The 25,786-nt window shown below is 31.5% G+C and overlaps 1 protein-coding gene across 3 annotated transcripts in view; it reads left to right on the top strand.

Moving 5' to 3' along the window:
* Task6 (TWIK-related acid-sensitive K[+] channel 6) overlaps nt 1-24,601 on the top strand; it is an 82,193-nt gene extending 57,592 nt beyond the window's left edge. Inside the window, exons 2-7 of one of the 3 annotated variants that reach the window (XM_029305907.2) lie at nt 13,559-13,689; nt 14,209-14,566; nt 15,708-15,863; nt 16,493-16,668; nt 17,073-17,402; nt 17,819-24,601. In XM_029305907.2, coding sequence (XP_029161740.1) covers nt 14,440-14,566; nt 15,708-15,863; nt 16,493-16,668; nt 17,073-17,402; nt 17,819-18,139 — 1,110 coding nt within the window. In that variant the 5' untranslated portion in view covers nt 13,559-13,689; nt 14,209-14,439 and the 3' untranslated portion in view covers nt 18,140-24,601. Of the gene's footprint in view, nt 1-13,558; nt 13,690-14,193; nt 14,567-15,707; nt 15,864-16,492; nt 16,669-17,072; nt 17,403-17,818 lie in introns of all 3 variants that reach the window. The other 2 variants (XM_029305908.2, XM_029305909.2) reach the window with 2 other exon arrangements.
* Nucleotides 24,602-25,786: the final 1,185 nt, after the last annotated feature.

The raw sequence follows: 25,786 nt of genomic DNA, 5'->3' as shown, positions 1-25,786 counted from the left end.
TTTCACACTTAATCGCGCCGCGTGACAAAAATATCAATCTAGAAAGATGATCGTTTCGACATCGAGATGTCGATATTTTTTCAAAGAGTTACAAATTAAGAGTCAAGTGTTTCGAGCAATTAGCGACTAAGCATATGCATTAATTTTTTTTATTTTATTTAAATTAGGTTTTAATATTTATTTACGGTTTTTGATTAACACAATCTTTTATATCTTCATTTTAACATTAATTCGCACTTTCTTTTCAAGGATTTAACATAAGGATGAGAAACTTTTTATGAAAGATTTATGTGAAAAAATCTTTTTCCGTGAAAGAAATTTCTTACTCGAAGAAAAAGTCGGCACTCTCGAGATGTTACATATTTCAATGTATATATTTTAGAGATCATGTTTAATGTTAAGTCTTAAGTAATCTTCATAATTAGGTCACTTGTCAAGTGTTTTTGCTGAGGAAAAATCAATTACACATTCATCGGAAAATTTATATTTGAAATACACAATGATACATAATAATAATTTGAGGACGAGTTTGTAGTGAAAAAATCTAAGGAAGAAAAAAAATTAAGTGAGAAGCTTAGTGCCACTCTCGAGAATGTTTTCGGTATTTTCAGCCGAGCATATACACCTTCCGCGGCGTCTTGATGCCGCCATCTCGATCGTCTCGTTCTCACGCCTCGGCGGTTGCTGTTAAACTCTTTTGATTATGCAACGTAAGCCATTATTATCGTTTCGACGTGATGATATGGTCGACGAAACATTATCTATTGGCTAAAGCTTTTTTAACGATCAGAAAAAAGCATGCTAACGCACACTTAGTCTTAGCGCATACTTCACGTTAAATTAGACTGTCTAATTATTAGTTATATTTGTTTGATACAAGGCCTTTAATCGAAATAGGAAATAAAAACAAGACTGCGCTATGTGTTTAATTACTAGCATATATATGAATATAGGTTCAAATTTCTTTAATATTACTTGATATCGGCAATGTTATGAAAATAATATTAGAAGCTATGAGTATCAAGTGCCTTCCAATAAAGACATAGAACCGATTTTTCCAACTTCTCGGTAAGTTTTACCCGACAGGTAGCATATTTTCGTCTCTTTTCAGAGAAGTTTAAAAAAAAGAAACAAAGATAAGCTACTTACTGTCGGGTAAAACTTGCCAAGAGTTGGAACAACCGGCTCATAACAATATGATTTATATCGATAGATATCGAAAATAGATGGATTTATGCATTGTGAATTTGCGTTTATTTTTACTGCGTTTATTAAAATGATCTCGCATAATTTTATTACAGAGTAATGAGACTGGACATTGGCTTATTTTCGATTTATCTTTATATTCCTCGGCCAGCATTCATCAATCTCGGAAACGTGCAGATTCGAGATTAATTCTGAAAGATCTCGTTAACAGATATAGATTCGCGACATACTATGATGAAATTAACGACGGACGCTCGTTTGAATCGCCGTCTGCGCGTCTAGCGGTCTCGCCAAGTCACAATTATCTCGTCGGTAATAGAACGGAAATAATTCAGATCGGTTCCATTTTAAATTAATACGCCGCATCGCTGCTGGGTCGGTCGATGAATCATTTCCAATTATCTCGCAATCGTACTTTTCGCGCGCTTTCTCTCTCTCTCTCTCTCTCTCTCTCTTTCTCTTTCTCTCTCGCTCTCTCTCTCTGTGTCGTTTCTTCTCGTGGCCGAAAAAAAAAAATCTTTTTGTCTCTGTCATTTGCAAAAAGTCTCGAAAATTAATTATCTTTCGCTTATTCATTTTTTCTCTCTTCTATATATCATAAAACATCATATTCAGATAATTACTCACCAAGAAGTTAGAGAAAGTTACAAAGTTATTATTTCAAACTTTGCTTATACTTTTATGAACATAACATCGATTATTAGATTGATGAATATAAATATACAAATAAAATAAATAAAAATGATATCAATCAATTTTTTCTTTTTATGTCTTACAAAGTCCAAGTTGTACACAAAATATGTAATTTCATATCATTATAATTATATGTTATTACTATGTAATTAAAAAAATATAAAATAATTTAATTTTATTAAAATGTACTAAGATTTTTCTTTAAACGTGTATGTTTAAATTTTGACTGAAAAGAGTTAGCTCTTTTTTAAACATATTACACAGTATTATTTTTGCCATTTTTTTTTATAGTAACTGGTGTATGTTACATTAAGAGTTATGATGTTGTATTTATTAAATAGAATTATTAAGCTGATGACAGTCGACGAGATATTAATCATAATGTACGATGATTTTAAGGTAATAAAAAACGAAATAGCACGTCATTACCGTAATCAAGCACGCATTTTCTAAGCACGCAACTTGTTGCGTATTAAAGCTAAAATGCGTCCCTAACCTTTTGCAGTTGATTAATTAAAGTACGTTAATCATTAAATTAATTAAGAATATGTAGATTGTAAGCTAGTTTTTGTGCGTCATATAATGAAAAGGGGAGGGGGGATGCGGCGGAATCGTTTACTTTGCGAGAGTATACGAGTATACCTTACATGAGCTGGTTTACTGTTATTGGCTTTCGTCGCTGCAAGTTTTATTGCAGCTTCATGAAAAATGCATTCGGCTCAGTTGCAACCAACATACTAGTAAAATGTAGTGGCATCGGCAGACGATTCTAGTTGTGATAATACTTGAGGAGTAAGAAATGACGCTCGTTTGTTTCTTTAAGAAAGAAACATTCCCTTTAAAATTAAGGCTATAAGTAATAAATTTCAGTTTCAGTTATTCTTTTATATAAAACAATATGATAATAAAAATATAATGTAATATAAAAATGTAATAAAAAGAGGAGCATGTTTTTGTTTCAAAATTTATATAATTTATATTTTTAAATAAAAGTTGTAACATTTATAAATATATATCTTTTTATTATTTATGTGTTATTTAAATTTTGGTATTTATTTATTAACAATTTTTGAAAATAGAAAAAAATATGTGTATCTTTCAATTATGTCTTTATTATAAAAATATAAATCCTAAATTAATACATATTTATGATAACATTTATATTTATATTAAGAATATTGTATCAGCTCTCGAAATAAATACATTATATATATATATATATATATATATATATATATATATAATGTATTTATTTCGAGAATTGATACAATATTCTTAATATAAATATATATATAAATATATATATATATATATATATATCGGCCAATAGAGCCAAACACGATGTTATCGCGAAAATTAATTACGAACTTGGGAACTTGTCTTGCGGTTGAGATTTCTAATATTAAATTTCATCGATATTTTTCTCGCCCATTTCTTTACAGGAGGGAGTTAAAAGAGGAATACGGGAATTAGAGATCTCAACCACAAAATACAAATTCCCAAGTTCCTAATTAATTTTCGCAATAACATCGCGTTTGGCTTTATTGGCCGATATATATATAATATATATATATATATAAACTTGGCAAAATTGATTTCGACGTAACTAGCAATTTTATTCAATACTTTCACGACGTTTCGACCATTTGGTTGTGGTCCTTATCAAGTGAGAATTCCATCAATTAAAATGAGATTAACGCAACATAAAACCGATCTTATTTAAAATTAATAGTTAAAAGAGGAACACGTCCCATCGCTACGATGTTTCGTCAACGACTGGTCAACAATTGCTAGTTACGTCGAAATCAATTTTGCCAAGTTTATTTTCACCACTAGCGTCCAATATTAATTTTGATTGATTTTATATATATATATATTTAATTTTTGTATTGTATCGAAATGACATAGGTGTCGAGTTAATTGTGCGAGTTCATTCCAATTTCGAATCTGTCATAACCCGCATATCTCTGAGAAATACATATGTATCTCTTCAAATTCAGAGCAGGACAACTATGCGAACTACAATGGAAGCTGCAACTGTAGTGTTGTGAGGGAGCAACAAGTCTTCCCATTAATAAGTAGCTGCACCGTTTCACCACAAACATGTAGTGAAGTTGGTCATGTTGCTCGACAGTTAAAATAGTGGTCAGCAGCAGAATAGGAAGGATATGTCAAAGAAAAGAGCACTGCAATCAGAGTGGATATATGTGAACGTGACAAAAATTACAAAATTCGAAATACTGTAAATTGTAGGTAATGGATAAATAAATAGACAAGAAAGATATAGTATGCTTTTTTCAAAGTTACATACTAAATGCAGATTCATACCTTACATACATATATATAATTTAGTTTTTGATTTATAAAAATTGATGGATTGTACTCTAATTCTTTTTATATATAATGTTATTTTATCTGCGTATCTATCTAAGAATATTTTATATAGATTGTTCCGGAAAGACTTTTGATGTTATTTCATAAGAATAATTTTGTGATTCAATGCAAAATTATTCTTTGCAAAATACAAGTAGTTTTTGTAATTGTGTATACATACAAATATACATATAAATTTTACCAATGCTTTCTCTCTTTCTTTCTGTTTGTAAATTGGCGCTTTATGTATATAAATGTGTGAGATAGAATAATATCAGAGACCACGTTCGAACTATTAGGCTAACGAATATCGTGATCGCGAAATTGTTCTTTTCTTTCTGAATTAATGGACTGTCTCGCGAAAAACGAGCATTGGGTGGTGCTAGGCTTTTAATGCACTTTTTAGTGACTATTTTCAAACGCATTCCGAGTAATTAAATTCTCGTTTTTAAGTAATTTATATTTTTATCGTTAAACGAACGATTTATAATAAAAAGATATTTGGATAAAATTATTATTAAAATTATTATTTTTACTACAAATTATTATTAATTAAGAAAAAGATGATAAAATTTAGGACCTAGAACATAATTCGAAAATTGAAATGAATAAATTTAAAGTTCATATTTGCGTATATAATGCTCATATTTGCGTATGTACTTGAAATTAAGCGAAAAAATTACATGGGTTTAAGAAATTTTTTTTTTATATTCTCGCTCTTTTGCTCTAAATCTGTTTTAAAGACAGCTGTGAGCGAATTCTGGTTACGACCACTTGTACTAAATATGATATAGTAATATCTCTCTAATAGTCTCATTGCATTTTATCTCTTCTACTAATGATGACATTTTTCTAAAGGATTTCACGATAAAAGTACAAGTTTATTATGTTTGAAAAACTAACTACAATATTTTATTAAATTAATATATTAATTTTTTTTAGCAATACAAAGATTTTATTTATTTTTCTTGTTTGATCATTTTTATTTTGAAGTAATTATTTGCAAACAAATTAAAATTTTAACTTTAAAAACTAAAATTTCAATATCAATGCAGACTTTGAACAATTAACACTTACATATTACAATTAATAAAAGAATAATTCGTGGTAGATCTTGTTTGTGTCGCTTAAATCTTTATTTTTCAGCAGTTTTGTGCGTTAATATTTTAGAATACTACTGAAATAATTTCCAAGTCGGTAATTAACGTACGCGCAATTACACATTTTTGTAGCACGATAATTTAAGAGCGATACTTGGGAACTCCGTTATTCAGACGCGTGTATTCATGATATATGTTCCTTTCAAAGATAGCACGATGATCGGTTGGCGATAAATCAAAAACAACTTTTTTTATTTTCTCACGATTGCTATCCATCACCGATGGGGATGAACGTCGATCGTGGAGACGGTCGTAGGGGATGAAGGAAGAAGGGAGAATGAATTTGAACAGTTAAGGGAATCCAAAATTTGTCAAGCGCACCCTGCAAATGATATCCTACGATAAATCTATCTCGCCATTTTTGTCCTTTGCTGTTTCTCCAGCGGCCATACATCCTTGGGCAAACGTAGGACAAGGGACGAGAAATAGTAGAGGAAGAGAAAGAGTGAGAGAGAGAGAGAGATAGGGAGACAGTGTGGAGGATAAGGGGACGAAAGATGGATGAAAGCTCTTTTTTTCAGTGTTTGCTCATTAATCATTCGACTGGTCCACCATTCGACCTAGAAGGGACTAAAGTGCCTCCCACCGTTGTAGCAAACACGTATAAAGTTAGTAACCCTTTCTTCGAAATTATGCTCGCTTTTCCTAACGACGACAAAAAAACATACGTATAATTTGCGTAGGATGACGCGTGGAATTTCCAAGCGTTTAAGCGACGCTGTGTGTAGTTTTTGTACTCGGTTGAGAACTGTTTCTGAGGGTTACTTTGATCCTGTCTGCTTCTTCGTATCGATAATATCGCGTGTATTTAAGCGAACTTGAGAGCCTAAGAATATTTCTCAAAACAAAAGAATGATTATGTGTGGAAGTTGATTGAAATTACTATGCTACATCAATTTTAAAAACACCACTTGACTTTATTGCACATTGCTTAAAACTGGTTTACAAGTTATAATAATAACTAGTCTATTTTTGTAAAATAATATATTATTTAATAATATGATAGATTATTTTGCGAAAATGGACGAGTACGGAAAAATAATCCAATGAACTGTTGCGCGCGGTAATCAATAAGTAGTAGAAACTAATATTAATCCGACATTGTCTCTATTAAGAGAGAATACCGTCAAGTTGAGAATTAAGGAGTTGCTTGTTACATATATACAATTAATAATTAAAAAATTTCTAATATCTTTAATGTTTAAACAAAAAAATATAAATTTTGCAAATATTTTGCAACGAAATATTATTTAAATATTGCGAGTTGAAAACTTATGACATTTAATCATCGAAGTCGTATATTTTCTCTCGGAATGATATAAATTTTGCATAATAAAAACTTTTAAATTGAAAAATACTAGTAAACATGATGTAACAAAATATACTCATTTATGTAACTCATTGAGACGCGATACATCGCGACTTTGTACGGCACTTTAAAAGGTGGCGAGGTATGAAAAGGAAAAAAGAGGGGAAAAAGGTGAGCAGCTATAGTAGCGTAGATGAAGTAAGAAAAGAAAAAAATACTGTCCTGATATCCAGCAGAAAAGGTAAAGATTCCTGATATCCTTTAATGTAATTGAATTGAAAAGGAGTGCGCAAACGGTTGTACTATTATGCCTAGAAAAGCGTCAGCCCGAGAAAAGCTTGAGTGGTAAAGGCGAGAAAGAAGATTCATGGAGAAGCGTAGGTCTCATTTTCTTTGCGACCTCGTTTCATTACGGAAGTTTCGTCAAAGTTTTTGTAGCTGTCGAGGAACATGACGCCGGATGATACCGGCGGAATAGCCCGCGAAATTGCTCGCGGTGTATGACCTACGGGAATGACCTTTGCATTCGTTATCATAAAACCTGTGATGCATCTGTAAAATTGATGGAACTACAAATTTCTTGAAATTTTCATATTTCATGAAAAATTTAAGAGAACACATATATTAAATATTTTTAAAATTACATATATACATATGTACATGCACATATGCAATTATACACTCGTACATGTATATAAACTTTCGTAGATTTTTATGAAAAGCAAAAATTCGAAAGCTGCTTTCTTTGTAATTATGCAAAATTACAATTATAATTCATGTTTGTTGGGTTGTATACAATAATTATCGTTAAATTATACGACACTCAAGTTATCAGTTTGGAAATTGTTCCTGCATAACTGTAATTGGTTTTTTACAATAATTATAAATAATTAATATGAATATATATGTGTACGAATTTTTTCTTTACACAATTAACAGCACAAATGTTTGTAAGAGTTTTAATAGAATTTAATATCCGGATTGTATTATATTTATTTTGACGATAACGTGTGGAGACTTTGATTAATTGAGCATATGCTGCATAGGTTTCATTGATCGATGCATTCGAATAATGAAGGCCAAGGGGCACGGAATCTCTCTATTTGTAACATCTGCAAAAGTTACTAAAAACCAGATGTTGCGCTCGCGAAAATTAAAAGCGAATTCTATTTCTGCGCGATCGATTGCTGCAACTCATCGCAATTTCGATATTACATTGGGCACTTGAAATTCAAGAAATTGCATAGAGTTGCACGTACGAAGATTGCGCACACTGCAATTTTACCAAATAATATCGCACATGTATTGTTACATATTACATTGTATATCAGATTGATTGCTTCAATTTTTACAGTGCGCTACAAGATACAAATTGCGTTATAAATCTCTACATTGAGATATACGAATCCTTTGTTTTAAATTATTGCTTGTATTTCGAAGTTCTTGAGAGTCTTAAGACTTTTGCAAACTATCGGATTTTAGAATAGGACAATCATCCTGAACGTTGAAAATTTTATACTCTTTCAAATGTATTTTTATCATTTCAACTAAATTTTTATGAAATGCGCAATATGAGGCATTCTATTTTATATTACAATCTATCTCAGAGACACATTATAAGTAATTTCTTATTTTAGAAAATTGATTATCGGCTAAACATTTTTATATTTGCAAGGAATATACAGCCTCTTTATTTATTCTTTTTTTTGTTAATAATCATGATTTTTTAATTCTAGGGAATATATATATTAAATGTGTTTTATATATATTATATATATATATATATATATATATATATATATATATATATATTATATATAAAACATAATAACAGACACATAAAAATTATCGTAAATTCCAATTCTATTCTATTATGACAAGAATATTGTTATAAGTAAACATAAAGGCTTCAACATAAACCTGTTGTGTACTTTTATGAAAGTTCGATTTATAAAACGATAGGTCGTGAGAATATACCATCAAAGGCAACTCCAACCTTGACTAACACAGCACTCGTGGGAAATATGACCACACGTGAACTTTACGATTTCATATGAAGATAAATGTGTCGCAATCACGTGGCACAAACATGTCCAAAGATTCCGCGATACTCATATAGCAGCGAGATGATTTTCGCCCTAAGTCCCTACTGCGTAACATAAAATATGGTTGACCCTTATAATCCTGTATATCTCGATCGAGTCCGTAATTATTTACAGGGCACGTGGCACATGCCACCAACAAATCTATTTATTGATTAAGAGTTTAACTAGGCTCTGTAATATATAAATATAAATTTAACATATATAAGATAGGCAATAAGAGATTTTATATCTTGGCCGTGTCCAAGTAAAAATTTGGTGCCTTGTGCACAGGTATTTAATTCTAACGAAAAAATTTAGTTTCGTTTAGAATAACGCACTGTCATCCGCGATTTGGCTCTTATTGCCTATCTTATATATGTTAAATTTATATTTATCTATTTATTGATTTTTAATGAATTTCCATGATTCATTCACGAAAATACATAATATTTAATATCTACAATAAAATACATTATTTTCAAAGATTTTTCCAATGCACCAAATAATTTATAATATCATTACACTTTTAAAAATAAAAAATTATAGAAAATGTAAAGAGAGGTAAAATATCTAGCTTTTTTTAATTGTGATTTTAATTTGCTCTAGATATTTTATTTTATATTTTTTTTATATTTGAATAATATATAACAGATATAATATTAATTTACAAAAAAATAATTCAATTCGTTTAATAATAAACTACGCACGTACAACTCAATTTAAAAATCCATATTAAAATCATCTCTTTCTAGAAGCAGAATATTCTCCCTGTAATTGTAAAATAATAGCGTTTCACAATTCTCATATTAAACAAATACAATTATACGACATTGTAACAAAATTTCAAAAGACTTATTCTGATTAATATGCTTTTAGGAAAATCCTTTATTTCTGAAGAAGGCGCGAATCGTGTAAACGATTTTTACATCGTTCTTTACACAACGCCATCTCGCTAAATTCAGTAGAGCAAATAAACCACTATTGCAACAACCCTTTAGGATCGAGCACACAATAATCGGTATTCATATCGTGGACAGTATGGCACTAACCGGTGTTATTAAACTCGTGACCTATTCAAAGGTATAACAATGAAGATCCGATATCATGAGACAATGAATGGATAGCGCAGAATTGTAACATGTCTTCCTTTAAAGCTTGCAGTCCTTGACCTTTTCGATTCAACTGTGGCAATTTGTGGATGGAAAATATTTTTGTTGTGAAAAGTGCGTTTATCTTTCCTCTTACATTTAAATAGTAAAACTTGTACGAGCATAAAAAAATAATCAATTATCTTTACACTCTTTAAAAAACATCTATCATAATATCTCACATCTTTAGAGAGAGGATCTCATATCCTACTAAGATGTTTATTTACTTTTAATTAAAGCTATTGGTTCAAATTATTTCTTATTTTTTTTATTCTTTATTATTTTTTATTGATACAGAAATGAATAAAAATATGGTATTAAACAGAGTATTATATTATAATTTTTTAATATTTGTTAAAAATATTATATGTATATATACAATTCTTTAAATATGTTCAAAGAAATTATGTTTTCAATGTTCTTATTGCTAGACTTGAAATTATTATCGTGCAATTCAACGAACACTAGTTAAAACATTATGTAAATTATTATTTAACATTAATTTTTTTCTTTTTGTACAGAAAATGCGAATATTAAAAATTCGACTAGATATCTTACTTATTGTTAGTCTTTAGTTTTGACAGCAATGGAAAAACGGAATATTTCAACCTCCAAATTAGATGTAAATGCCGATTCAGTCACCCTCTTCGGAACGTCAGAGATTTGTGCGTTCATCGATCATTACCAGCGTTAATACTGCGTATCGGAAACATCAGTTTTAAATGTATTCACCAGATTCTCCCTGCTCTCGTGAAAGAAATCTCCGTGATTCTAATCGCGATCGTTACCGTGATTTACGAAGGGATTTCTGCGGCTTCTCTTTCACGGGTTAAGTGCGCGCGAAGATGGTTTTCTCCTTCCTCTTCCTTTTTTTTTCTCCGCTCCTCAATATCGGTCGCATCACGAATGAGAAATTTCGGTAGCAATTTATCATAAATTCAATAAAACACAGGCATATCCAATCTAACGCCAATCTAACCGGCTATCGCGCAAACCTTAATTTAAACGAGAAGGAAAAAGATGGAGAGAGAGAGGGGGAGGGGAGAGAGAGAGAGAGAGAGGATTTGAGAGGATTTGATTTGACTCAACGTTGCTAGACTCGTTGCTTTCGGAATTGCCAGAGCTTATCTGGAATTGGCTGGATGATGAGGAATCTCGAATTTCCCTGCCAGATACTCTCTTGCAAAGTTTCCTTTTCGTTTTCTCTCCTTATTCATCTCTCTTTCTGTTTCCTCCTCTCTTTTTCTATTTTCTTCAGTTTCATATATTTTGTTATTACAAAATATATATAATAAATATGAATTTTTTGAATTAATTGATATTTACTAAATTACTTATTTTATGTATGATCTCTTTGAATTTCTAAATTCAAATCTAAATTAAGATTATGAGAATTAATTATATTAAGCTATAAGTTATATATAATCTTTTTCTTTAGATGATTACAGATATTATATAAATTTGAAAATTTGTGGATGCAATTACTAGACATTATTTATTATCTACTATTTATTAATTAATAGACAAATGCAGAATATGTTGTTTTCACCGTAATAAATTATAAATTAAAATAATATGTATAATATATAAAAAGATATATTATTCTTCATAAATTATTCCTTTTCTTTAATTATTTTATATACCATATTATTCTTAAATTATCTTTTTCTAAAAATTGATTAGAGAGGTCAAGAGAAATTATATTTTAATATAAAAATTTAATTATAAATTATAACATTTTTAAAACAAGAAACTGCACTGCAAACTGGCATTTTGTTGAACATACAAATTCCATCAAAGAAAGTTAATTTGCAATTAAATTAGATGCAGATTTGCCAAAATAAACTACGTATTATATTTTTATGCGTGATTATCGAGAAAATGGGAACGCATATCTATACATATGAAGCTACATCTGAATACAATGAAGATATATGTATACGCATTTATACGCACGCGCACGTATGCACATATGTTTATATGTAAATATTCTGCATATTTAATGTATCAAAATCGCTTAGCTTTGTTTCCTCTTTTTGGGAAACATATGCAAAAGTTGAATTTCCGTAAAATATAAGCGTAAAATATAATGAAAGAAAGATTATCTCAAAATTTAGGATGTAAACAATATTGAAGTAATAATTAAACGTTATGTGTATGATTTTGGTGAGTTTAATATAATGAATTCTGCAAATCTTTTTCGTCGATTGTGTTTCCAATTTTATGAATAAATGCATCGATATTTCAACTCACCGATTGTAATTTGTGATGGAAATGTTACTTTTCGTATCCATGATTTAAAATATTTTGCTACATATGTGTTTATTTAATCCTCGCTATACTATGACGAAAAATGCATTTGATATCAGAATTAATTATTTACAATTAACATTTAATATTTTCCAATAATGTGCATTATTATCAGTATTTTCGCAGCATAAGCATATTGCCTGCTATTCATTAATCCTAACATGGATTTAACATTTTCGTTCCCTTGAACATAACTAAAAGGATAATTAGAAAGCCAATGAATAATATAACATTTAATTCGGATCGATTAACTACTTTTGCCAAAAGCTAGTTTAAAACTCTTAGAAATCTGCAAAATCTATTAAATTTACTAACTTTCCTAAATCAACAACTGCATTTATTTGTTTGATTTCATTTATTTTTTATTTTATTAATAATCTTTTTTCTTATACTTTTTCCAAGAATCTGTTATTCTTTGTTTTATTATATTTATATTAATTATAATTTTTGATAATAGTAATTTTCCTCTACACACTAAATAAGGCAAAGTATCAAAGAAAAAGAGAGAGAAGAGAAGATTGACTTCGTGCTAAATTTCTATACAAAATTAAAATTACAATCAGAAAAAGAAGATATGATCTTTTAATCGATTCTTCTCAAACTATAGATTGGTAATATTTTTATCCATGAATGAAACTTATTCCATTTGATATTTCGAATCATAATTAGAAATGCAAATGATCGTGACTAATTATACCCAGGATACGCGAAACTACGAAGTATAATGTGCACGTCAACTGACAAGTATAACACGACAGTCGACATGGAACGTTATATCTGTTCATGTTCACACAAACCTCGTTGTCAGATGTAATAAGCTGCGAAAATGATAATGAATATATTGTATAATACATATTATTCACATATTTATGAGTAGCTACGTATATATAGGTTTACAATGCAATTTGATCTTAGATAGCAATTATTCCAACAATTTTTCCTCACCGATTGTTTTTATGTCAAACATAACAATAAAAAATAACAAATAATTAATGATTTTCATTTTATTCGACTGTTCTTATCGCCTTTGCACAAAAAAATTGATTAACATAATTTGTATTATCGAATCGTGTACTGTATGTAACATATTGCTTCGATTTTTCGATGGGAAAATATATAGGTAATATTCGGAATATTTTAAGTGAAAAAACGATATCGGATACTCTCCGACAAAATAAATTCTATCTACCATTGTTTCCCGAATATTTTGTAGGAATGAATTTTTTCGCGAAAATGCGTGCTTCGTCACTCATCAAAAGTTAATCTTTTTTTTAGTCGGCTCTGAAAACGTGGGGTGCTAAGCTGAGGAATGGAGGGAACGTGGCAGTGGGAGCAGCGAAAGCACTGCCATATCATTCTGCTCAACTCTTCGTCGTACCTAAAGGAAAACCCGGAACAGACTGCAGGTGAGAGCCCTCTTTTAAATCAGCACATTTTTTGCTCTTAGTTAATCCTTATCGTGAGAGAATGGCTGCGTCTCGCTTCATCGACGAGGAAAAAAAGAGGGATCTTAAAACGGGTCATCTCGCTTAGTCGTCGGAACGATTATATCTCTTCGTGTCGTACGTCTTAATTTCAAGCCAGCAGAAAGATTCCGAAAATGAGGATGAGATAGGATGAAATCGATTTCAATCTTCGTGGGCTTTCTTAAACGACCCATATCTTTAAAAATAACGCAACGTATCGCTGTAACAGGGAACTCGTAAATTTCGTTCGTATCATTGGCTCTCTTTCGGATATCATAAAATCGATTCAATGCTCCAATTACTATCTCGGTTGCTTCTTCTTATTTTATCAGAGAGAGTGAGATTTATTTTTAATTCGATTTATTAATAAATTGCTATATATTACAATGCGTTTATATATATATATATATCCTTTAATACGTTTGAAACTTCAGTCAGATGTAGGCATGAAAGTTTCAGATGAACGGAAGCGACTGCACGAATGCTACTGCAAGGAAGGAGATATCCTGAAGATAAGAAATCGCGTGCCAGGTCTGTAGCATAGAGGTAAGGCATAGAAGGGCCCCCGTCAAGTGTCACTGAGCGGAAGAGGGGGTTCGTCATGGACCCGATGACGCAAATCGTACCTCATTGAGCGATGCAAGTAATTAGGGCCGGGGCCCTGCTAGTGAGCATGTGGCTCACTAGAGAATGAAGAAGCAAAACGTCCGGACTTTATCATTAATCGTCTTCACGCTTACCTATCTCCTCGTCGGTGCTGCAATCTTCGACGTGCTCGAGTCTGAGACGGAGAAATTACGCAAGGAAGCATTAGATGGTAAATCATTCTTTTCCTCGTATTGTGTTTTACAAAACATCTCGGATTTAAACCGATCAAACGACTCGGCTTAAATCATAATTAGAAATGAGAAATTGTGTTGATTGCGAAATTAACTTTCTTGTGTTCGAATAATAATATTTAATTTTGGAGAAAAGATTTAAATGCACAAAATAAGGATAATACATTATAATTTGTTTAAAACTAATTTTTCAGAAGTATAGATATTTTATATAAGTTCTTGATTTTGATTTATGTTTCTGTTTTGAATTTATTATACGTACTATATCATTTTTCATATACAGTTTCTTTTAATCTTGTTTTAACAAAACTTCACTGATTGCGAATGAATAGACTGAAGAAAATAAAAATTCAAGAGATGTCTGAAAACTTAAAGAACGTCACAAAAAAGATTACAGTATCCCTTAGATATTTTTACAATATTTCTAGCTATTTTATATTGTCTGGGATGAAAATTGTTTTATTACTATTTGTATAGATTATTTAGTCGTATAATAAAAAAAGCGACATTAGAACATTAACATTATATGAAACATGTCTTTGTATATGAGAAAACTGGTATTTGTACAAGCTGTATATATTATGCAGAGAAGTACTCAATATAAAAAAGTCATCGTGCATTATCGTTGAAGAGGAACGATCTCCTTACACAATGTAACGACTATATATTGCCTCGTTGATAAATAAACGTCTCTCGCAAGTCTTATAAATCTTGAAGGAAGTTGAATGGAGTGGTGATTCTTGAGTCTCATGCCAGTCGTTTTTCCTTTTTTACCTTCTTTTTTCTTTTATTACAAAAACAAGTTTTAATCTTTGTCCGAGGGGGAAAGCGTACATGACATGCAATTTCATTAAAGATGTCAAATTTTTGTCATCTCGACGTGGGGATTTTTCGTCAGATATATGAAGACATGTTCCGAACCACAGTTTATCTTTTATTTAGCTCTAGAAATTCACTGATCTCTGCTTTCAATTGGAAACATCGATAAAATACAACAGCATACACGCGATTTTATTTTATTTTATCAAGCATTTTATCAATTATCTTAACGCTTTTAGAGTCTTTCTTGAATTGCAGCTATATGAATCTAATCGCTGCACTTTTATTCTGTAATTGCAGCCGTTGAAAAAATGGTCATACGAAAATATAATATAAGCGAGGCCGACTTCAAGATCATGGAAACAGTGGTGCTGAAGACGGAACCTCACAAAGCTGGCCAACAGTGGAAGTTCGCTGGCGCATTTTATTACGCTACAACGGTCCTCACCACAATAGGTACATATCGCCAAGTTATATTGTCGCCCTGAATATTGTTAGCTACTCAAACTAAATTTATTATCACTACCGTATATTCAACCATTGTTGAATTACTTCCCACTGCTATCGAAACCCATTTAATAACGCGTTAACGGTTCGTGAGTTGTAAAAAGTAATTTGATATTGTAATGTGTTTTCACATCTTTTTAACCCTTTAAACTATTTTTTACACATGAAAAAATTTAAAGCTTTTTACATTATTTTGATTTAATGTTATCGAAATAATTTTAAATTTTATGAGCTTTTACTATTTTGATTTTGTGATTTTTTTTTTTGTTGATTGTGATTTTGAAACTGAAAGTGGTAATAAACCGATAATCGATTGTTCAAGCAACATAAATGGGTTGTCAAAAATATTCGCTAGTCACAGAATGTGATGTTGAGCTACAGTGTTTTACTTTTAATCGGTTTACTCGTCACAAAGAAAATATATTTACATATATTTATATTATGCAAATATTTTGAAATTTTACTTGAAATATTGGGTTACACTCTCGATCCGAAATATCATTCTCTTTTATTGTTTCCCCTCCCCCAAAAAAACAAAGGTAATAAAAATCGTCGCATTTTTATGTTACATTTTTCAGGTTACGGACATTCAACGCCGAATACTATATACGGCAAACTGTTCACAATGTGCTATGCAATTATTGGTATCCCATTAGGACTCGTAATGTTCCAGAGCATAGGAGAACGCTTGAATAAGTTCTCATCTGTCGTGATACGGAGTGTAAAGCAGCTCCTAAACTGTAAGGACGTCCAGGTAACAATAGCTTAGTCGAACAACGCTCATCGTCAGACATTTCACATGCAATTCAAACAGATTCAGTGAAACTAGGAGTGCACACGTTCTATCTTAAGCTCGAGTGTATGAGACATGTGATTAAAATTGTTGACAACTTTCGAATTCACTTTACACGAATCACAATTTAATTAAACTTGCAACGAAAAACATTTATTTAAAATAGTAATGAATAATAATGAATGGCTGTTTATAAAACAATACAAATAGTGAAATTGTGTGGATTATTCTGTAACTTATTTTACTTATGATGTGTACTTCATTTTTTGTCAATGCTTTCGTGACAATAGTTTTTATTTTTTCTTTCGTGATAACAGTTATTATTATTATTATTTTTTAATACGAATCTATGGTGTTTATTGCAGGCCTCGGAGATAAATCTCATCTGCGTGGTAACGACATTGTCCTGCTTGACCATCGCTGGTGGTGCCGCCGCGTTCTCCAGATACGAGGGATGGTCCTACTTCGATTCTATTTACTATTGCTTTATTACTCTGACGACAATCGGCTTTGGCGATATGGTCGCGCTGCAAAAGGACAACGCGCTCAACACGAAGCCCGAATACGTGATGTTCGCTCTAATATTTATTCTCTTCGGTTTGGCGATCGTGGCGGCTTCGCTTAATTTGCTGGTTCTGAGATTCGTCACCATGAATACGGAGGACGAGAGACGAGACGAGGCCGAAGCGTTACAGGTACACAACTCATTTTTCTATCAAAGATATACATAAATTGGTTTATTTCTCCCGCATATTTAATGCTGAATAAATAAACGTTCAAGTATATACTTGATGAATGTTTTTTATCAGTAACATCAATAAATCGTATTATTAGATAGCGTTCCTTCAAACCAGATGGACGCTACTTTACACAGAACGTAGTCGATGTATGAATTCTCTGCATTGTTTTATGATGCAGATCCCCAACAGCACACATATCCCGAAGATGTTCGAATGTCCTCTGAATATCTTTCGGATATATGTTGTGCTATTAAGGATATTTAAAATAGCCCTCTTTTTAGCGTAAAAATTGGCTAACGTAGCAAATGTTGCAATTTAAAATCGATAAGAAATGTCTGTATAGATAGTGAAAGGAATGTATGTTGTCGCAGGCGGCCCAGGGCGCGGTACGTCTCGAGGGCGACGTGATAACGGCGAACGGCTCGATATTATCCGGCCAGATCGGCAATCACGGTAACGCGTTGTCGTTCGACGACGAGGCGTCGGTGTGCAGCTGCCGCTGCAGCGGCTTTCAGAGAAAGCGGCGGAGACCGCGCTTCACGGTGCGCCGCTCGCCCGGCAAGATCTCGCACTTGCTGCCGATGCAACAGTTGTCAGCGTTGAATGTGCAAGGCGACGACGAGCTGGAGCCCGGGGACGAGCTCGCGACCCTGCAGTTCCCGCCGCTCTATCAGCACCGCGCCAGCATTTGACGTTGCTCCGCCGCGAGGAGCGTGGTACTCTTGGATCAAGAGCAGCATCACTACCACGAGCAACCGCGGCGAGAATCTGTCTGAGGAGGGAGAGAGTTTTTGCCCGATCAGGGCCGCCGATTTCAACGAATTTTAATCGTCGTCGAGACGCTATCATCACCGCCACGAGTTCTCTTTCGCTCTATCTTTTTCTCTTTCTCTCTCTCCCTTTCTTTTTTCCTCTCTATCTCTTTCTCTCTCTCTCTCTCTCTCTCTCTCTCTCTCTCTCTCTCTTTCTCTATCTCTCTCTCTCCCTCTCCTTTATCTGTGTTCCGCTCTCGTCGAACGAGAGTTGGGTCTCGTATAAGATAGTTAAGAGATTGGATCGCCGGGACTTTGTTCAACTCGAACTTGTTGAATCCGAATCGAGGGTAGCAAACGGCGCCGAATGCTCCTTCCGATGAAGATGTTTGTCGTTTCCGATTCCGTAACACGACACGCGGTGCGTAATTCTTCCATTCTCTCTCGCGATCTACACCGTTGTCGTTCAAGTTTATTCACGTTCGCATAACCGAAGATATTAGGATATAGTACTCAATGATAAATGAATTTCTAACGTGTATGCGCAGCCGAATAAGGAATGAGAATCGAGAAATGAGAATTGCCTCGAGAGATCGAGACGAAGCTTTCTGTTCTGATATTCGGAATAAATGGCTGTGTCGTTTGCTGGCATCATCAAGTGCGATGAGATTCTGCACATATGTGTGATACATTTATAGACGTGTAAATTACTTTTACTGTAACTAAGTTATTTTCAACCTATTACTGGTCGAAATTATTTCCTTAAGAAAGAATATATAAAGATTATTTCTTATTAACAAAAACTAATGTAAATTCTCTCGCATATACTCGTTTATTTATAATTTTTTTACCAATTGGAAATTGATCCTTTATTCTTATTAAAAGTCCAAATGTCAATGCTGAATAGCTCACATTAATTATTAAAATGAATTCAGCAATATAATCCTTGCACTAGTTTCCTAATATTTTCGCGTAGAATATTTAATTAATCGTCTCTTGAAAATACGTATAGAATGAAAATTGCGGAGTCACGTTGCAAGTACGATTAGACAGTGAGCAGACCTTGAAAAGTTGTACGCATACAAAAGGCTGTGTGTGTGTTTGGAGGTGATCATGTATCTTGCAGCCGAAAGATACGAAAAAATAAAGCGCGAATGGCAAGGACGAAAGGGAGCGAATGCGAGGCACGCATGCTGGAGCGAAATCGTGAGCGAATGCGACTTGTTGTGCACGAATGAAAATGCATCTGTGTGCGCAAAGAAAAATGTAAGAATGCGTCAATACAAACGCTAAATATATATAATACACCTTACGTTCTCGTTCTCATGGGAGAGAGAGAAGTATTAAAGAAATAAATAGATACACACCAAAGGAAGATATACACAAACCGACACGACTTTTTCCATTAAGAGAAGACATTTTACAATTTGTATATAATATAAAGTATATAGAGAAAAAAAAAACTACGATTTTAGGTATACGATACACACGAAGCGTTCCGATCTTACGGAGAAATGTGTATAATACATACTTGTAAGATACGTCACATTATTATCATGCGGGTTCGCGAAATACGTGATATATATCCTCCTAACAAACAAACAAAAATTTGAAGACTCTCCATTTATTATTATTTGTAAGTACAGATTGAGATTGTCAAAGTGGCCACAGCTATATATAGAGTTGTAGATTTTAGCTGCCGTAGATCTCTCCTCAAACACAAGCGCTCGGCCGAGATGACATGACGCGGAGGTGAGTATGCGAGAAATGAAAAAATTGAAGGAATTGCTTCTCCCCCGAATTGATCGTTTACAGTTTACCTACGAAGAGTCAATCCATCGAAACAAGAAGTACGTATTCCCGATAGATGCGTTATCATACTATAGGATGAACACGAGCGGAACAATTCTCTTGCCTTTTGATCGAGAAAAGTAGAACCTATTCGGATATTTTTAAGACGTATACTGGATTGCACATGTATAAGTAGCATAAATAGAAGACAGTTTCTTTATTCAATCGATGGTCTACAAGAAAACGCCGACGGGTACGGCAATTTTCTCGTGGCAATGTCATTGGCCTGTCATTCAAATCAATTATAAGATGTGAGATTTTTCGGGAAGTCAAGTATTTAGGTCACATACATCACACAAATTTGAAAGCATTGATGTTTACACATCACGACCAAATGCAATTTAGAGAATATACGCGGATATGATCATCAGATTATAAGGAGCTGCGATGCGCAATCTCTTGCATGTGAGTTTTTTATTTCAATTTTCAATCAATTACGATGATATATCTATATGTATATACATATAAATTAATTTTTCTTTATGACAGCAAGCATAATTACGATGAAACAGCCGTACTTGTTGACCGTTTGTCGGTTGCGCCATTTCACTTATAAATATCTTATTCTACGGTAAAAAAAAAGAAAAGATGATAAAGAATCGCTAGAACTTACTCCCGTTCATTAACATTAATTACGGCGAATTAAGTCTGTAATATATATATATATATATATATATATATATATATATATATATTTATTTATATATATTATATAGGTAGTAACAAATAATGCGATCGCGTAGATCGCAAAGGATTTTTATGAGATAAGAAAGGTATTAAGAGAAAAAATTAAATTTAACGAAAATAAATTAAGTGAACACATAATTAGCCATGCATCTTGTATTAATCGATGGTCGATGTAACTTTTATTTGATTCGCCCTCCTTGACGCATCATTTCAACTCGTTTAAGCTAAATAGCAGTAATGATCATAAACCTTTTTAAAACAACATATATAGGTATTTTACAGTTTGAAATCAACATTCGTCATTTGTTCTTAAAACTCGTAGTTTATTATATCGAATTTTGCGCTAGTCTTCACATAACGTAATACAATTTTGAATAATCGGGTATATACAATTTTTTTAATTCTCAGGTGAACATTATATAGCATTTTAAGATAATACAAGAATTATATACACTTTCATATAATATTTTATATTTATTGTAACATTCTATGAAAACAAGTAATTGAGCTTATAATAATCGAAGCTATAGAATTAGTTGGACAAAAGACGATTTCTCGTTTGCTTTTGATCTTAATTATTAAATAGATGAATATATTAAACTGCTATAATATATCGTCAGACTATAACTTAATTAGTAATAACAGTATAATTTGATTTCTCACATATTATATATTTACGTGATTGACCTAGTATCTCTCCTAATAATCAATAAAGTAATTTTTCTCTCCTTAAGATATGCTTATCGCGAAAATTTGATATATCTGAAAGAATATGATTTTGCTGCTAAGAGAACATTTCTTATATTCGCCTATATATCTATACATTTCGCGAAATAATAAATGTTAAATGGACTGTGTTCACATCGATTTAGCTAAAATGCAGGATGAAATGATGTATTGTTATCGTAAATGCAACGTTCGAAAAAAAAAACATCCAAATAATGTCACTAATTATATCGCAGTGCTATAATTTTATCGCATATGTTTAAATTGCCATTACCTGTATTACTTTGATAAGGGAAAAAGTATGAAAAAAATGCTAATAAAATATATTTAAACATTATATATATATATATATATATATATATATATATATATATAATATAAATTTTATTTTAAGTAAAAAATTTTCATTGTCATATAATAGAATTTTGAATATCGACGAACAATTAATAATAGTACAGAGCAACATGGCAAATATAGTTCACAAATTTGTAGGATAGTACATTTATATGCAATTTCCCTATTTTTGTGAAGAGATTGCTTTCGATCTACGTATCGTGCTAAGAATAAAACAGGAATATATAATTTTGTGTATTATTATAATATAAATGGCCATAAAACTGAATATGAGAAGTTTCTATTGATAATAATTGTAAATTGTGAAAACGCTGTTCGTCGTAAAAAAATTTTTATTAACTGTATAATAATATTGTAATATATATAAAGCATTTCTGTCTGAAAAGAAAAATACACTTGAAACGCTTTGCTTCGTATCTAATTTGACGATCTTCATTTAACGACAGTCACCTGTAACGGAATTTATATATAATTATATATATACATATATATATATATATATATATATATATATATAAAATATTCCCTCGAGATTACACTACTTACGATTTTTCTATCTGTAATCTTTATGTAAGAGAGAAATTAATTTTGCTTTATTAATAATATTTTAAGTGACACATGGAAAAGATAGAAAATAGTGGCTGAAACGTTGTCGAAGTAGATCGAAGCATACGTGTGACACTTCTTACATATGAGGAAATTGTACAATATAGAGAGAGACATACGCTTTGTTGAAATTGCTATAGGATTACGTTCACTTCCATGCCTTTCCCAATTGATGTTTTGTCGTTCAGCTTCCTAAACAAATTTCATCAATACAGCGTGAAATGTATTAGATATGCTAAAACTATCAACGATTTTACGACCAACGCTAATCTTACAATTAGTTAATCCCAATATTGATGATATAAGATCATTTATGGACTATAGTCTAGTTAATGAGAACGTAATAAGAGATAATGTCTGAGAACTACTTGCATATTGTTTTTCGTGACCAATGTCTCTAACTTTAAAATAAATTGTACGACAGCATTGTGGATTGCTGTTACATGGCAGGGGAGAGTAATTGTACAAAATATATTTAATATATAAAATATTCTTTTATTCTGAATAAATGCAAGAATGTTCATTTTCGACACGATGCTTTTATTTTATTAGTTCTGTTGGATAGACTATAGTCCTTAGTTTAAAAATTAGTTTGAAAATTTTTGAAACGATACATCAGCGGCCTTCCAAATTCTAGGATACCTAAAATTAAAAGAACGTCTCATGTGTAAAGCATTACAAAGATAAGAGAAATATGAAAAAAAAATATTAAAAAATTATTAATATTGTAATAATCATTTTATCGATCACGAACGTTTACGATATAATTTATTACTTCTGCTTATCATATCAAGTGTCATATTAATATAATATTTATGCGATATAAAATTTATATTAATACCATATTGTGGAGCCCTTGATTCGTTCTTTTAATTTGGGTTTCCGGAAAATTCAGAGAGGAGCAACAGCACAGGCAAGTGCCAGATGTAAATCAACCATGTGCTTTGTGCACGTGTAACGTGCATATGCAAATATGCACGTGCATACACTCAGCGGAACACACATTCGCAGATTTAAAGAAAGATTTAAACTTCGTGCATTTTTAACTTTGTATTAATAAGTAGGTAACGGATACGAAGAGTCTACTATTAATGTTACCTTACACAAATATAAACAATAATACTTGTAATAGCTGTGTAAATTTACATTTATGAAATAATCACAGAGATATGGAATTAAAAAAAAAAAGATTCAAACATTCATGCAATTTTTGCTATTATTATAATAGCGTAAAATGTAAGTACATAGTTACGAATTTAACAAACTAATTAGTCGATTAATTAATTAATTAATTAAAAGCATCGAAATACTGCAATTTTATCGTGATCTTAATCGATTTATCAATTGCGCGTTTTTAAATCGCGGAAAAAATACAAAGTATAAAATAAGTACACGCAGAAGTGTATTCGGACATTGTATCTTCAAAATTTATAACACTTCATGCTTCTATTCTATTTATGATAATTCATCGGCTATATCTTCCGATAACAACGATGGAATGTAAAACAATTTTATCGTGAAAGAGATTGCATCCAATAAATTATTTGACCGAATGAATCAACAAGTAGAAAATTGATCGCCTGTTTCTTTCAAGAAAGAAGACAAATTCTCAAGGGTGTGTTGACAGAAAACAGCTGATTTTCAATATCTCGAATACATGCGAAAAATAATATGATTTGCGACACTAATAACAATATTGTAAGATACAAGGAAAGATTCATACACAATGTTCCTCGAATAATTTATGGCCACAGTTTCGATGAAATAACTGACAGAAAGGAGACTACATATCTCTTGTTTTCATGTATTATAAAATAGCGTATCCTTCAAGGGCCTTCAAAAAGCCACTCATGATCGAGACGCAAAGTTTGACGTTCAAAAAGTTTGAGGGAGAGTAAGAACAAAATGAGAAAAGGTGAAATTTGAAAATAAAACGTGAAAGAGATTGGTCAGAATTGGTTCTCAAATCCCCTGCCTGCACACACCGCCATGTGTAATGACATTTAAATGGATCGTAATTTGTAAATTATTATGGACTCTTCCTATTATATATATATACGTGTATATATATGTATATATATACATATATATAGATATATATATGTATATATATATATATATGTGCTGATATATAATGATACATGTGCTCTGCCACAATAAAGCAGTTTTTTTTATCTACAGCCGCAGTACTTTTTTCTCCTATTTATATGGCAATTAATTTATGAGATATATGTAAGAATGATAATTTTTCAATGTATTACATTCACAGTAGTCTACGAGACATATATATTCAGATATTGCATTAAGAAAATATTTAAATAATCTTTTTAATTAATTATATATATTTTTTTATACATATCAATGTTGTACACAAGTTTTCCTTGTATAAAGAAAAGTTAGAAGTCAACATTTTTACGTATTGAACGTATTAAATAATATGATTCTCTTTTTAATTTAGAAAATAAAATAATAATTTAAAAAATTGGATAAAAAATCTTCAATGTGTAATAGAGAGAACAAATTAATTTTTATTTACAGCATCGTTAAAAACACAGCCAATGCAGCGTAGGGAAGAACATGAGAGGTCATTGATATCTTCTACGATGGAGTAAAGTCGCTTTCACACATGTGAGCAAACTGTTGTGTATTACAATCAGACGGTAAATGAATTATATAAATAATTGAATTTTCCTTAAGCAAAAATTAATTTTATCAGTTATTTCTTTCCCTCCCTCTTTCTCTCCGTATTTTTTAAATTGTTTGTGTTGAAAGAAAATGAATTAAAGTTTGCGATTATGATGTAACAATATGAATTTTGTATGAAAGCACCTTAAATCGACACGACAAAGGGACATGACATTACGTCTCTCTTCTCTTCTCTTGGTTTGTTTTATTCTTATTTCATACAGTACCGTATCATAAATTTCAATTTATCTCTAGCCGAAAGTAAGAAATTGAGTTTTTTTTCTTAATTACAAAAATGTTGAAAGATATATTTTCTGAATTTATTATATATTAATTTACAGATATTTTCTTAATTTATAGATAAATCTACTACATTTTATTTTGTTTTATAAGCATAATTTAACGTCCAAATGATTGACTAACTATCATTATATGCGAAAAAATTGCTCCAACAAATAATTATTCAAAATAATCAATGTGCATAATTTTTGCATTGCAGAGATTAAGCGGAGATAAAATCTATATGAGAAACAATGAACACATCAACATTTTCCGGCCTCGGTTTGCCGATAAACCTTAGGCGGTGGTTTGATCATGCGTCGTTGAACATATAACTAAAGTGGGAGTAATTGAGCATGAAAACTTGATAGCAGCATGCACTCGGCCGACCTTTTCCAG

The sequence above is a fragment of the Nylanderia fulva genome, unplaced genomic scaffold (assembly GCF_048542155.1).
Source record: "Nylanderia fulva isolate GAGA-0341 unplaced genomic scaffold, ASM4854215v1 Scaffold25, whole genome shotgun sequence".
Taxonomy (NCBI): domain Eukaryota; kingdom Metazoa; phylum Arthropoda; class Insecta; order Hymenoptera; family Formicidae; genus Nylanderia; species Nylanderia fulva.
The sequence above is the reverse complement of the archived record's forward strand: the minus strand, read 5'-3'. Positions and strand labels throughout refer to the sequence as shown.